Source organism: Rhinopithecus roxellana, chromosome 7 (genome assembly GCF_007565055.1).
Source record: "Rhinopithecus roxellana isolate Shanxi Qingling chromosome 7, ASM756505v1, whole genome shotgun sequence".
In the NCBI taxonomy this organism is placed as follows: Eukaryota; Metazoa; Chordata; class Mammalia; order Primates; family Cercopithecidae; genus Rhinopithecus; species Rhinopithecus roxellana.
Window position 1 is genome coordinate 46373894 of NC_044555.1, and position 15875 is coordinate 46389768.

At 38.9% G+C, this 15875-nt stretch overlaps 1 protein-coding gene across 3 annotated transcripts in view; it reads left to right on the plus strand.

Annotated features, from left to right (window-relative positions):
• The window catches only part of ABCB7 (ATP binding cassette subfamily B member 7), a 122807-nt gene that overhangs the window by 48486 nt on the left and 58446 nt on the right, over positions 1-15875 (plus strand). For all 3 annotated transcript variants that reach the window (XM_030933927.1, XM_030933926.1, XM_030933925.1), the window contains exon 4: positions 15502-15621. In XM_030933927.1, coding sequence (XP_030789787.1) covers positions 15502-15621 — 120 coding nt within the window. The remainder of the gene's footprint in view (positions 1-15501; positions 15622-15875) is intronic.

Genomic DNA, 15875 nt, shown 5'->3' on the forward strand with positions numbered 1-15875 from the left:
AGGAGCAGGTTCTCACCAAGGACGTGCTATAACCACTCCCTGACTACTGCCTATGTTCGGTAAGTCCCTGGGACTGTGCAGTCGGCAGGTGGCCAAGACAGCTAGGCCCGCATTCCTTGCCAACCAGGCCCATGTTCCTCCTCTCTGGGCAGCGACTTCCCCCAGGTCTTGCGTGGGTCCAGAGGTGCTGTCTGTGAGTCAGGAACTAGGGTCAAAAACCTTAGAAATCTGCCAGGTGTTCTGTTATACTGAGGCTGAGCTGGCATTCATACCACAGGATGGAGTCCTTCCCACTCCTCTCCCCTTTCCAAAGTCAGAGGAGCCTCACTCTGTACCCACAGCCACCACAGGTCACGGGGAGTACTGCCAGACTACCCCCAATGAGGCCCAAGGGCTCTTCAGTCAACTTGTGGTAAATGCTACCTGACCAGAGACTCACGCTTCAGGGCAGTAGGCCCCCTTCTGGCCCAGGGCAGGTCTAGAGATGCTCTTCAACAGTCAAATCCTATAATCTGGTACCATCAAGTGTCTGCTTGGTGCTATACCCCTTTGTAGCTGTGCTGGTACCTAAGGTGCAAGAGAAAGTTCCCTTTACTTTCACCCCTGCTTTTCTCAAGCAGAAGGAGCTTCGTACCTGGCCACCACAGGTGGCAAGGTACTGAGTCTTACCTGAAGCCAGCAGTTCTCAGAGGCTCACCTTTGATGTAGTAACTGTGTATCACTTCTGGTTATTCAGGGCCCAAGGGCTCTTCAGTTAGCAGGTGATGAATGTTGGTAGGACTGAGTCCTTCCCTTCAAGGCGGTGGATTCCCTTCTGGCCTAGGGCGTGTCTAGAAATGGGTCCAGGAGCTAGGGCCTGGAATGGGGCCCTCACGACTCTGACAGTTGCCCTATCCTGTTGTTGCTTAGCTGATATCCAAGATGCAAGACAAAGTCCTCCCCACTCTTCCCTCTCCTCACATGGAAGGAAGGGATCTCTTTGGGAGCAGTGGCTGTGCAACCTGGAGTTAGGGGAGAGTGATGCCAGCACTCCCTTAGCCGCCCTAGCTGATGTCTCAGTAGGTTGTGTGCCCCTCGCTGTCAGCCCACCATCTCTGGGCCCAGTTCAGTACTAGGATTCACCTATTAGTTGCAGTCTTTATGGCTTAGACTGCCTTTCAAGCTTATTTAGAGCACAGAGCACTTTAGCCTGCAGTGGCAAGGTTTATGAGATCGATTCCCTTCTGGCTAGGGCTGGTTTAAATGCTTCCTCTGCGGGCAGGCATTAGCTGAGTTTCGCCCTGTTTCTGGTTTTCCTTTCTGCTCTAACAGGACAGCAACTGAGTTCAGCACCTCACAGTTGCGGTGCTCTCCCACTCCCAGCACACAGAGATGCTCTCCACACCACACCACTGCTTCTGCGGTGTTGGGGAGGGGTGGTGTCAGCAGTTCAGGACTGTTTTTTCTGTCTCTTCAGTGCTCAGCAATACGGCGTTAAAATCAGGTACTATGAGGGCTCACCTGATTTTTGGCTCTTACAAAGGTGTCTTTTCTGTGTAGGTAGTTGTTAAGTTGATGTCCTTTAAGGGAGGGGGGATGATTGGTGGAACATTATAGTCCACCATCGTGCTCTGCGTCCCTTGATGGTACTCTATACCACATACTCTTTATTCACTCATCCGTTGACGGACATTTAGGTTGATTCCATTACTTTGCTATTATGAATTGTGCTGTGGTAAACATATGAGTGCAGGTGTCTTTTTTATATAATGATTTGTTTCCCTTTAGGAAGATACCCAGGAATAGGATCACTGGATTGAATGGTAGTTTTATTTTTAGCTCTTTGAGAAATCTCCATACTGTTTTCCATAGCGGTTGTACTAATTTCCATTACCACCAACAGTGTATAAGCATTCCATTTTCTCTACATCCTCACCAATATCTGTTGTTTTTTAATTGTTTAATAATAGCCATTCTGACTGGTGTAAGATGGTATCTCATTGTGGTTTTCGTTTGGATTTCTGTGATGATTATCGATGTTGAATATTTTTTCATATGTTTGTTGGCTGCTTATATGCCTTCTTTTGAAAACTATCTGTTTGTGTCTTGTGCTCACTTTTTGGTGGAGTTACTTGCTTTTTTCTTGTTTAGTTATTTGAGTTCCTTTTAGATCCTGGATATTAGTTCTTTGTTGAATGCATAGTTTGCAGATATTTTCTCCCATTCTGTAAGTTTTCTATTTACTCTGTTAATTATTTATTTTGCTGTGTAGAATCTTTTTCATTTGAGTTCCATTTGTCTATTTTTGCTTTTGTTATCTGTGCTTTTGCAGTCTTAGTCATAAATTCTTTGCCTAGGCCAATGTCTAGAAAAGTTTTTCCTAGGTTTTCTTTAGGCTTTTTATAGTTAGACCTTAGTTAATTTTTGTTTTTAGTGAGAAATATGGGTCCAGTGTCAATATTCTGTATGTAGCTATCTGATTTTCCCCACAGTATTTATTGAATAGATTGTCCTTTCCCCAGTATATACTTTTGTCAACTTTGTCAAAGATCTGTTAGTTGTACATATGTGGCTTTCTTTCTGATTGATCTATCTATTTTTACACCAGTACAGGCTGTTTTGGTTATTGTAGCATTGTAGTATAATTTAAAGTCAGATAATGTGATACCTCTTTATTCTTTTTGCTTAGTATTGTTTTGGGTATTCTGGGTCTTTTTTGTTCAATATGAATTTTAGAACAGTTTTTTCTAATTCTGTGAAAAATGACATTAGTAGTTTGATAGGAATAGTGTTGAATCTGTAAATTGCTTTGGACAGTATGGTCTTTTTAACAATATTGATTCTTTCAGTCCTTGAGTTTGTTTTTCCATTTGTTTGTGTCATCTGTGACTTCTTTCATCGGTGTTTTATAGTTCTTCTTGTAGAGATCTTTCAACTCATGGGCTCAATGTATTCCTAGATATTTTATTTTCTTGTAGTTATTGTAAATGAGATTGAGCTCTTGATTGGTTCTCTGCTTGATTGTAATTGATGTATAGAAATGCTCATTTTTGTACATTGATTTTGTATCCTGAACTTTACTGAAGTTATTTATCAACTCTAGGACCCTTTTGGAGGAGTTTTCTAGGTGTAAGATCATATCATCAGCAAAAAGAGATAATTTGACTTCCTGTTTTCCAGTTTGGATGCTTTTTATTTATTTCTCTTCTCTGATTGCTATAGCTAGGACTCCCAATGAGATGTTGAATAGAAGGGGTTGAAAGTAGGCATCCTTGTTCTATTCTCGTTCTCAGGAGTGCTTTCAAGTCTTCCCCATTCAGTGTGATATTGGCTGTGGGTTTGCCATATGTGGCTTTGATTATTTTGAGGTGTATTTTTTCTGTGTCTAGTTTATTGAAGGTTTATGCTGGATTTTATTGAATGCTTTTTCTGCATCTATTGAGATGATCATATGGTTTTTGTTTTTAATTCTGTTTATGTAGTGAATCACATTTATTGCTTTGCGTATATTCTTGCATCCCTGGAATAAAACCCACTTGATCATGGTATATTATCTTTTTGTTGTGCTGTTAGAGTTGGTTTACTGATACTTTTTTGAGGATTTTTACATCTGTGTTCATCAGGGATATTGGCCTGTAGTTTTTTGTTTTGTTTTCTTTTGGGTTGTTTCCTTGCCTGGTTTTGGTTTTAGGGTAATGCTGCCCTTGTAGAATGAGTTACAGAGGATTCCCTTTTCCTGAAATGTTTTGGAACAGTTTCAGTAGGATTAGTGCCAGTTATTTATATGTCTCATGGAATTTGTGTGTAACTCTGCCTGGTTCTGGGGTTTTTTGGTTGGTTTGTTTCGAGATTTTTTATTACTGATTCAGTTTCGGAACTCATTGTTGGTGGGTTCTGTATTTCTGTTTTTTTCCTTATTCAATCTTGGGAGGTTGTACATTTCCAGAAATGTATCTGTTTCCTCTAGGTTTTCTAGTTTGTATGCATAGAAGTGCTCATAGTAGTCTCTGATGATAGTTTGTATTTCTGTGGTATCAGTTGTACATCTCCTTTTCCATTTCTGATTATGCATATTTGAATCTTATATTTTGTTCTTGGTTAATCTAGCTAGTGGTCTTTCAGCTTTATCTTTTCAAAGAATCAGTCTTTCACTTGTCAATAGACACAGGAAGAGCATTTGGAAAAATTCAGAATCTCTTCATAATAAAAACTCTTAGCACAGAAGGCATAGAAAAACTCAACATGACTTACCCACAGCTAACAACATGCCAAATAGGGAAAAGTTGAAAGCCTTTCCACAAAACAAACAAACAAACAAACAAACAAACAAAAAACACTGTAACAAGACAGGGATGCCCATTTTCACCACTCCTATTCAACATGGCACTAGAAGTCCTTGCCAGAGCAATCAGGCAAGAGAAACAAATAAAAGGCATCCAAATTGGGAAAGAAGTCAGATTGTCCCTCTTAGTTGATGATATGATTTTATATCTAGAAAAAAGCTAAATACTTCACCAATGAAACTTTTACATCTGATAAATAAATTTGGTAAAGTTACAGGACACAAAATCCACATACAAAAATCAGTAGTCTTTCTATACACCAATGGTGAAATCACTAAGAAAAAAATTAAGAAGGCAATCCCACTTACAATAGCTACCAAAAAAATACTCAGGGTTAAACCTAACCGAGGAGGTGAAAGATCTCTACAGGGAAAACTATAACATCATTTTTCACAGAAATAGAAAAAAGAATTCCAAAATTTGTATGGAACCAAAGAAAGAGCCCATGTAGCCAAAGCAATCCTGAGCAAAAAGAACAAAGCTAGAGACATCACACTACCTGACTTCAAAATATATTATAACACTATTGTAACAAAAATGGCATGGTATTGATATAAAAACATACGTAGACCAATAGAGCAGAATAGGGAATCCAAATATAAATCCATGTATTTATAGCCAACTGATTTTCGACAAAAGCATCAAGAACATACATGGGAAAAGGACACTCTCTTTAATAAATTGTGCTGGCAAAATTGGAGTCTGTATATAGAAGAATGAAACTGAATCCCTATCTCTCACCATGTACAAAAATCAACTCAAGATAGATTAAAGACTTAAATGTAAGACTTGAATCTGTAAAACTACTAGAAGAAAAAATAGGGAAAATACTTTAGGACATTGGTCTATGCAAAGATTTTGTGGTGAAGACCTGAAAAGCAGATAACAAAACCAAAAATAAACAGCTGGGACTATATTAAGCTAAAAAGCTTCTATGCAGCAAAAGGAACAACAGAGAGAAGAGAAAACCTGTTAAATGGGAGAAAATATTTTCAAACTGTTCATCCAACAAGAGACTAATATTCAGAATATACAAGGAACTCAACTCAATAATAAAAAAAAAAAACTCAATTAAAAAGACATTTCTCAAAAGAAGACATATTGATGGCCAACAAGTATGTGGAAAAATGTTCAACATCACTAATCACCAGGGAAATGCAAATCAAGACCACATGAGATATCCTCTTCCCTCAGTTATAATGGCCTAGATTAAAAACACAAAAAATAACAGATATTGGTGAGGCTGCAGAGAAAAGGAAGCTCTTATACACTGTTGGTGGGACTATAGTACAGCCATTATGAAAAACAGTATGGAGATTTCTCAAAAAACTGAAACTGGAACTATCATATGATCCATCCATCCCACTACTGGGTATTTATCCAAAGGAAAGGTAATCAGTATATCAAAAGGATACCTGCATGTTGTATGTTGATTGTAGCACTTTTCACAATAGCTGATACGGAATCAATCTTAAGTGTCCATCAATGGGAAATTCGATAATATAAATATGGAATACTCTTAGTCTATAAAAAAGTGAAATCCTGTCATTTGCAGTGACATGGATGGAACTGGAGGTCAGTATGTTAAGTGAAATAAGTCAGGCACAGAAAGACAAATATCACATGCTATCTAAGAAAGTTGATCTTACAGAGGTAGAGAATAGAGTGATAGATATCAGAGCCTGGGAAGGGTGTGTGGTTAGGAGTGGGAGATAGAGGGAGATTGGTCAATGGGTACAAACCTACAGTTAGATAAAAGGTGTAAGTTTTAATGTTTGATAGCAGAGCAGGGTGACTATAGTTAGCAATAATGTGTATTTCAAAGTATCTGGAAGAGAGAACTTGAAATGTTCCCAACACATAGAAATGATAAATACTCAAGGAGATAGAGACCCCCAATACTCAGATTTGATCATTACATATTCTGTACATTCAACAAAATATCACGTGTACCCCATAAATATGTAAAATATTGTGAATCAGTTAAAACTGTGCCTTGGACTCTGAGGTGCCTCTGGTTTGGTCTCCACTTAAAAAAAATGCATTATTTTTCAAACTTTATAGTTTATCAAAACTAATGGAATTCATGTACTTTACAGCTTAATGGACTCATAATGGATGATTACATAACTTCAGAACCCATTTTGTTAAATGAAGTGGTGACATTTTATGCACTATTAAGCCAACTAGAATAATTTTCTTGCTCTTAGCCATAACTTCACCGTGTCCTTATTGAAGAAATTCTGGGATGTGTTGTAGAAGGTTTTGATAGAAGAGAGTGTTTCTAAAGATACGTGAAAACAGGGCCTTTTTCCATTATTCCATCAAGAAAAATAAGATAGACAAAACTCATGAAATGGGAAAGTGGTTGAAATGCCCTAGTTTGTGTTATAATGCTTTAAATTATATTTATTTCATAATAGTTCTATTGGGAAAGGGAATTTTAAAATTACTGCCTTCAAAGGCCTTACCAGTTATAAGAGCATGTATATGTGTGTGTATAAAATAAAACGTTAAGAACTATGCTTTCAGCATTTCATATTTTTGTCATCTTAGGTATTTAAAGCAGTTCAGGAAGATAACCCTTGTGTTTTTACAATATGAACAATTTTATTTCTAATACTTTCTATTGCAATAAACTGCCTAAAAGACTAGAAAAGTAGTTTGCTGAGTCCTAGACGGATAACTATAATATAAAACTAACCTGTAGTATATAAGGTACTGTCCTGGGCCTTGACAGTACCTTATATACTACAGGTTAGTTTTATATTATATGTTGACAGTTTCCCCCCATTCCTTTGCAAATCTGCTCGAAATTGTATAACTTCCCTCCCTAACCCCTGCTGAATATATGTGAATTATAAAAAGTAGAAGCAAGCCAACAACAACAAAAAAGGCCATAAAAAAGTATCAATGATTCCACCCACTCACAGCTACTATTATTGACACTTTTGGTGTAAACTCCTATGTATATCACATTTTTTCCCCACAAAAATATTTTTTTCACTCTGCTTTTTTGATTTAAGACATTCCTCTGTCACTACATATATTTCTGAATGGCTGTGTTTTGTTGTATGTGTTCACTCTATTTATGCTGTTCTCCAACATGTATCATTTAGGCTGTTTCCAATTTTGTTTCTATTAAAACAGAATTGGTATAAACAACCTTATAGCTAAATTTTCATTCCGTTATTCAACAAATATTCATTAGGTACCTATTGTATGTTAGTCACTGTATTTGGCTTTGAGTTACAACAGTGAGCACTACTATTAGAGTGATTACTCATGTGGAATGTGCAGGAGAGCAGATATTAATCAAATAATTGTACTGCTGTTTATGTAGTTTATAACTGAAATGGATACTGTGAAAGAAAGGAATAACGTACTGTGTGAGACTAAGGCAAAGGACCCTGATGGGCTGGGGAAGGCATTATTGAGGAAATACTATTTCAGCTGTTGATCAACTAGTTGAAAGAGGTTGAAGGGACCACAGGGGAAGGTGTTACAGAGAGATTATTCCAGACAGAGTAGACATTACTGTGTAAAGTCCCTATGACAGAAGGGATTATGGCATGTTTAAGGAACTGAAAGAAAGGCAGTACGGCCTAAGCACTGAAAGCAGTGGTATAAAACGTAACTGGAGAGGTATTCAGGGGCCAGACCAAGCAGAGCCTTATAAGCCATGTTACAGATTTTAGTTTTTATCCCAGGAATGATAGGCTACTGCTTAAGGGTTTTCAGCTGGAAGGGAAGTCTGATAGCAGGGTGAACTTACTAGATAAGGGCAAAGCAGATGCAGGGAGATCAGTTAGGAGATTGTTGCAGTGGTTTATGCGATAATTGATGATAGCTTAGATTAGGTTTATGGTTAGAAATGGAAAGAAATAGATTCAAGAGATTTTTAGGAGATAAAATTGATTCAACTTAGAGCATAATTATAAGGGTTTTTTTTTTTTTTTTGGCATAAATTCCCAGAAGTAGAATTCTTGACACAAAGGGCAAAATTATTTTAAAAGCTTGTAAACGATAGCAAATTGCTCTCCAGAAAAATTATTTCAGTGTATTCTCCATTAACAGTATATTAGACTGCTCATTTTCATATGCCCTCAGCAGTAATAAGCAGTATCTTTTTTTTTTTTTTACTCTTTTCATTTTCAGTGTTTTTTGGGTATGTTTTATTCTTTTTAATATCTTTTCCAGAAATCAAGTTAATATTTTAATTTTTAAATGGGGATTGTTTTGCCAACCGTAATAATATAGTAGTTTTAGAATATATATATATTGGTCTCCTTAGTTTGGTATTAGAAAGTGTAGTTTTTATTCTTAATTTTCTCGCTCTGAAGCTGAAAGTAAAGCAAAAGGATTTAATGGGAATGTTGTCTCAGGAACATGGGACAAAGAAAAAATGTGAGATGCATTTAGATCAGATTAGTATTATTGGAAAACTGCATTTGTGAGGAAATTTTCAGTAACTCAACTTTGTTTGATATAGGCAATACCAAACCCTCTGCTTTCCTAAAAGGAGTATTGCAACTCTGCTCTACCATGAGTTTAGACATGGTACTCCAAAATATTTTAAATAAAAAACTGACAAATGCCAAAATGTATATAAATTTTCTACTACAAAAATGGAAATATGGAAAATTTCTTTGAATTTTCTGTAGTGTTTTGGTAGCTTAATAAATAAATGTATAGTACATATCCCTTCATGACCACTAAATTACTTTTTTAACAATATGAGAGTGGCTAAAATTGAAAGTAAGACATTTAAGAGAAATAAATAACTTTTTTTTTTTTTTTTTTTTTTTATTATACTTTAAGTTCTAGGGTACATGTGCATAACGTGCAGGTTTGTTACATATGTATACTTATGCCATGTTGGTGTGCTGCACCCATCAACTCGTCAGCACCCATCAATTCATCATTTATATCATGTATAACTCCCCAATGCAATCCCTCCCTCCTCCCCCCTCCCCCCTCCCCATGATAGACCCCAGTGTGTGATGTTCCCCTTCCCGAGTCCAAGTGATCTCATTGTTCAGTTCCCACCTATGAGTGAGAACATGCGGTGTTTGGTTTTCTCTTCTTGTGATAGTTTGCTAAGAATGATGGTTTCCAGCTGCATCCATGTCCCTACAAAGGACGCAAACTCATCCTTTTTTATGGCTGCATAGTATTCCATGGTGTATATGTGCCACATTTTCTTAATCCAGTCTGTCACAGATGGACATTTGGGTTGATTCCAAGTCTTTGCTATTGTGAATAGTGCCGCAATAAACATACGTGTACATGTGTCTTTGTAGTAGACTAATTTATAATCCTTTGGGTATATACCCAGTAGTGGGATGGCTGGGTCATATGGTACATCTAGTTCTAGATCCTTGAGGAATTGCCATACTGTTTTCCATAATGGTTGAACTAGTTTACAATCCCACCAACAGTGTAAAAGTGTTCCTATTTCTCCACATCCTCTCCAACACCTGTTGTTTCCTGACTTCTTAATGATTGCCATTCTAACTGGTGTGAGATGGTATCTCATTGTGGTTTTGATTTGCATTTCTCTGATGGCCAGTGATGATGAGCATTTTTTCATGTGTCTGTTGGCTGTATGAATATCTTCTTTTGAGAAATGTCTGTTCATATCCTTTCCCCACTTTTTGATGGGGTTGTTTGTTTTTTTCTCGTATATTTGTTTGAGTTCTTTGTAGATTCTGGATATTAGCCCTTTGTCAGATGAGTAGGTTGCAAAAATTTTCTCCCATTCTGTAGGTTGCCTGTTCACTCTGATGGTAGTTTCTTTTGCTGTGCAAAAGCTCTTTAGTTTAATTAGATCCCATTTGTCAATTTTGGCTTTTGCTGCCGTTGCTTTTGGTGTTTTAGACATGAAGTCCTTGCCCATGCCTATGTCCTGAATGGTACTACCTAGATTTTCTTCTAGGGTTTTGATGGTATTAGGTCTAACATTTAAGTCTCTAATCCATCTTGAATTAATCTTCGTATAAGGGGTAAGGAAAGGATCCAGTTTCAGCTTTCTACTTATGGCTAGCCAATTTTCCCAGCACCATTTATTAAATAGGGAATCCTTTCCCCATTTCTTGTTTCTCTCAGGTTTGTCAAAGATCAGATGGCTGTAGATGTGCGGTATTATTTCTGAGGACTCTGTTCTGTTCCATTGGTCTATATCTCTGTTTTGGTACCAGTACCATGCTGTTTTGGTTACTGTAGCCTTGTAGTATAGTTTGAAGTCAGGTAGCGTGACGCCTCCAGCTTTGTCCTTTTGACTTAGGATTGTCTTGGCAATGCGGGCTCTTTTTGGTTCCATATGAACTTTAAAGCAGTTTTTTTCCAATTCTGTGAAGAAAGTCATTGGTAGCTTGATGGGGATGGCATTGAATCTATAAATAACCTTGGGGAGTATGGCCATTTTCACGATATTGATTCTTCCTATCCATGAGCATGGTATGTTCTTCCATTTGTTTGTGTCCTCTTTGATTTCACTGAGCAGTGGTTTGTAGTTCTCCTTGAAGAGGTCCTTTACATCCCTTGTAAGCTGGATTCCTAGGTATTTTATTCTCTTTGAAGCAATTGTGAATGGAAGTTCATTCCTGATTTGGCTCTCTGCTTGTCTGTTACTGGTGTATAAGAATGCTTGTGATTTTTGCACATTGATTTTGTATCCTGAGACTTTGCTGAAGTTGCTTATCAGCTTAAGGAGATTTTGGGCTGAGACGATGGGGTTTTCTAAATATACAATCATGTCATCTGCAAACAGGGACAATTTGACTTCTTCTTTTCCTAACTGGATACCCTTGATTTCTTTCTCTTGCCTGACTGCTCTAGCCAGAACTTCCAACACTATGTTGAATAGGAGTGGTGAGAGAGGGCATCCCTGTCTTGTGCCAGTTTTCAAAGGGAATTTTTCCAGTTTTTGCCCATTCAGTATGATATTAGCTGTGGGTTTGTCATAAATAGCTCTTATTATTTTGAGGTATGTTCCATCAATACCGAATTTATTGAGCGTTTTTAGCATGAAGGGCTGTTGAATTTTGTCAAAAGCCTTTTCTGCATCTATTGAGACAATCATGTGGTTCTTGTCTTTGGTTCTGTTTATATGCTGGATTACGTTTATTGATTTGCGAATGTTGAACCAGCCTTGCATCCCAGGGATGAAGCCCACTTGATCATGGTGGATAAGCTTTTTGATGTGCTGCTGAATCCGGTTTGCCAGTATTTTATTGAGGATTTTTGCATCAATGTTCATCAGGGATATTGGTCTAAAATTCTCTTTTTTTGTTGTGTCTCTGCCAGGCTTTGGTATCAGGATGATGTTGGCCTCATAAAATGAGTTAGGGAGGATTCCCTCTTTTTCTATTGATTGGAATAGTTTCAGAAGGAATGGTACCAGCTCCTCCTTGTACCTCTGGTAGAATTCAGCTGTGAATCCATCTGGTCCTGGACTTTTTTTGGTGGGTAGGCTATTAATTGTTGCCTCAATTTCAGAGCCTGCTATTGGTCTATTCAGGGATTCAACTTCTTCCTGGTTTAGCCTTGGGAGAGTGTAAGTGTCCAGGAAATTATCCATTTCTTCTAGATTTTCTAGTTGATTTGCGTAGAGGCGTTTATAGTATTCTCTGATGGTAGTTTGTATTTCTGTGGGGTCAGTGGTGATATCCCCTTTATCATTTTTTATTGCATCTATTTGATTCCTCTCTCTTTTTTTCTTTATTAGCCTTGCTAGCGGTCTGTCAATTTTGTTGATCTTTTCAAAAAACCAACTCCTGGATTCATTGATTTTTTGGAGGGTTTTTTGTGTCTCTATCTCCTTCAGTTCGGCTCTGATCTTTGTTATTTCTTGCCTTCTGCTAGCTTTTGAATGTGATTGCTCTTGCCTCTCTAGTTCTTTTAATTGTGATGTTAGAGTGTCAATTTTAGATCTTTCCTGCTTTCTCTTGTGGGCATTTAGTGCTATAAATTTCCCTCTACACACTGCTTTAAATGTGTCCCAGAGATTCTGGTATGTTGTATCTTTGTTCTCATTGGTTTCAAAGAACATCTTTATTTCTGCTTTCATTTCGTTATGTACCCAGTAGTCATTCAGGAGCAGGTTGTTCAGTTTCCATGTAGTCGAGCGGTTTTGATTGAGTTTCTTAGTCCTGAGTTCTAGTTTGATTGCACTGTGGTCTGAGAGACAGTTTGTTATAATTTCTGTTCTTTTACATTTGCTGAGGAGTACTTTACTTCCAATTATGTGGTCAATTTTGGAATAAGTGCGATGTGGTGCTGAGAAGAATGTATATTCTGTTGATTTGGGGTGGAGAGTTCTATAGATGTCTATTAGGTCCGCTTGGTGCAGAGATGAGTTCAATTCCTGGATATCCTTGTTAACTTTCTGTCTCGTTGATCTGTCTAATGTTGACAGCGGAGTGTTGAAGTCTCCCATTATTATTGTATGGGAGTCTAAGTCTCTTTGTAAGTCTCTAAGGACTTGCTTTATGAATCTGGGTGCTCCTGTATTGGGTGCATATATATTTAGGAGAGTTAGCTCTTCCTGTTGAATTGATCCCTTTACCATTATGTAATGGCCTTCTTTGTCTCTTTTGATCTTTGATGGTTTAAAGTCTGTTTTATCAGAGACTAGGATTGCAACCCCTGCTTTTTTTTGTTCTCCATTTGCTTGGTAGATCTTCCTCCATCCCTTTATTTTGAGCCTATGTGTGTCTCTGCATGTGAGATGGGTCTCCTGAATACAGCAGACTGATGGGTCTTGACTCTTTATCCAGTTTGCCAGTCTGTGTCTTTTAATTGGAGCATTTAGTCCATTAACATTTAAGGTTAATATTGTTATGTGTGAACTTGATCCTGCCATTATGATATTAACTGGTTATTTTGCTCGTTAGTTGATGCAGTTTCTTCCTAGCCTCGATGGTCTTTACATTTTGCCAAGTTTTTGCGATGGCTGGTACCGGTTGTTCCTTTCCATGTTTAGGGCTTCCTTCAGGGTCTCTTGTAAGGCAGGCCTGGTGGTGACAAAATCTCTAAGCATTTGCTTATCTGTAAAGGATTTTATTTCTCCTTCACTTATGAAACTTAGTTTGGCTGGATATGAAATTCTGGGTTTAAAATTCTTTTCTTTAAGAACGTTGAATATTGGCCCCCACTCTCTTCTGGCTTGTAGAGTTTCTGCCGAGAGATCTGCTGTTAGTCTGATGGGCTTCCCTTTGTGGGTGACCCGACCTTTCTCTCTGGCTGCCCTTAAGATTTTTTCCTTCATTTCAACTTTGGTGAATCTGGCAATTATGTGTCTTGGAGTTGCTCTTCTGGAGGAGTATCTTTGTGGCGTTCTCTGTATTTCCTGAATTTGAATGTTGGCCTGCCCTACTAGGTTGGGGAAGTTCTCCTGGATGATATCCTGAAGAGTGTTTTCCAACTTGGTTCCATTTTCCCCCTCACTTTCAGGCACCCCAATCAGACGTAGATTTGGTCTTTTTACGTAATCCCATACTTCTTGCAGGCTTTGCTCATTTCTTTTTCTTCTTTTTTCTTTTGGTTTCTCTTCTCGCTTCATTTCATTCATTTGATCTTCAATCGCTGATACTCTTTCTTCCAGTTGATCGAGTCGGTTACTGAAGCTTGTGCATTTGTCACGTATTTCTCGTGTCATGGTTTTCATCTCTGTCATTTCGTTTATGATCTTCTCTGCATTAATGAGTCTAGCTGTCAATTCTTCCACTCTTTTTTCAAGATTTTTAGTTTCTTTGCGCTGGGTACGTAATTCCTCCTTTAGCTCTGATAAGTTTGATGGACTGAAGCCTTCTTCTCTCCTCTCGTCCAAGTCATTCTCTGACCAGCTTTGATCCGTTGCTGGTGATGGGCTGCGCTCCTTTGCAGGGGGAGATGCGCTCTTATTTTTTGAATTTCCAGCTTTTCTGCCCTGCTTCTTCCCCATCTTTGTGGTTTTATCTGTCTCTGGTCTTTGATGGTGGTGACGAACTGATGGGGTTTTGGTATAGGTGTCCTTCCTGTTTGATAGTTTTCCTTCTGACAGTCAGAAGGACTCTCTGTTGGTCTGTTGGAGATTGCTTGAGGTCCACTCCAGACCCTGTTTGCCTGGGTATCAGCAGCAGAGGTTGCCGAAGATAGAATATTGCTGAACAGCGAGTGTACCTGTCTGATTCTTCCTTTGGAAGTGTCCTCTCAGGGGTGTACTCCACCCTGTGAGGTGTGGGGTGTCAGACTGCCCCTAGTGGGGGATTTCTCCCAGCTAGGCTACTCAGGGGTCAGGGACACACCTGAGCAGGCAGTCTGTCCGTTCTCAGATCTCAACCTCCGCGTTGGGAGATCCGCGGCTCTCCCCAAAGCTGTCAGACAGAGTCGTTCGTGTCTGCACCGGCTCCCGCTACTTCCCCTGTTGGTCTTCAGCTGTGCGCTGTCCCCAGAGGTGGAGACTACAGAGACAGGCAGGCTTCCTTGAGCTGCTGTGAGCTCCACCCAGTTCGAGCTTCCCAGCGGCTTTGTTTACCTACTTAAGCCTCAGCAATGGCGGGCGCCCCTCCCCCAGCCTCGCTGCTGCCTTGCGGATAGATCGCGGCAGACTGCTGTGTTAGCAGTGAGGGAGGCTTCGTGGGCGTGGGACCCTCCCGGCCAGGTGTGGGATATATTCTCCTGGAATGCCTGTATGCTTACAGCGCAGTATTGGGGTGGGAGTTACCCGATTTTCCAGGTGTTGTGTGTCTCAGTTCCCCTGGCTAGGAAAACGGATCCCCTTCCCCCTTGCGCTTCCAGGTGAGGCGATGCCTCGCCCTGCTTCAGCTCTCGCTGGTCAGGCTGCAGCAGCTGACCAGCACCGATTGTCCGGCACTCCCTAGTGAGATGACCCCAGTACCTCAGTTGAAAATGCAGAAATCACCGGTCTTCTGTGTCGCTCGCGCTGGGAGTTGGAGACTGGAGTTGTTCCTATTCGGCCATCTTGAGAAATAAATAACTTTTTAAAAGTAATTGAAATAGTTAATTTTTCTCCAAAATATTTTGAATTTGAAAGATATTAGCCTTAGATTCAGAATAAAAGTTATATTTGTAATATTTTCATGTATTTCTCAAATATATAAATTCTATATTATTGAATTATGGTTATATTTGAAATGACATGTTATTCACTGCTTTATTTTCTCTCTTTCAATAGTTAAAAGATGTTGATACTCGGAAAATCATAAAAGCAATGCTTTCTTATGTGTGGCCCAAAGACAGGCCAGATCTACGAGCGAGAGTTGCCATTTCACTTGGATTTTTGGGTGGTGCAAAGGTAAGAAATTATGCATTGTTTGGTTGCTCTAACTAAGAAATACTACATTTTCTAGTTATGAATCCTGGGCCTGGTATAAATCACTTTTGGGGTAGCATGACCAACCAACTTTTAGGACCCTCATTTAGTTTACATAGTTATTTTATGCAGTCATTAGAAATTATATGGTAATGTCCTGTTTATCTCTGGATCAGACTTCTCACAGAATTAGTGGAATTCACTCCTAAAGCCATTGTAAGATATAGGAGCATTGA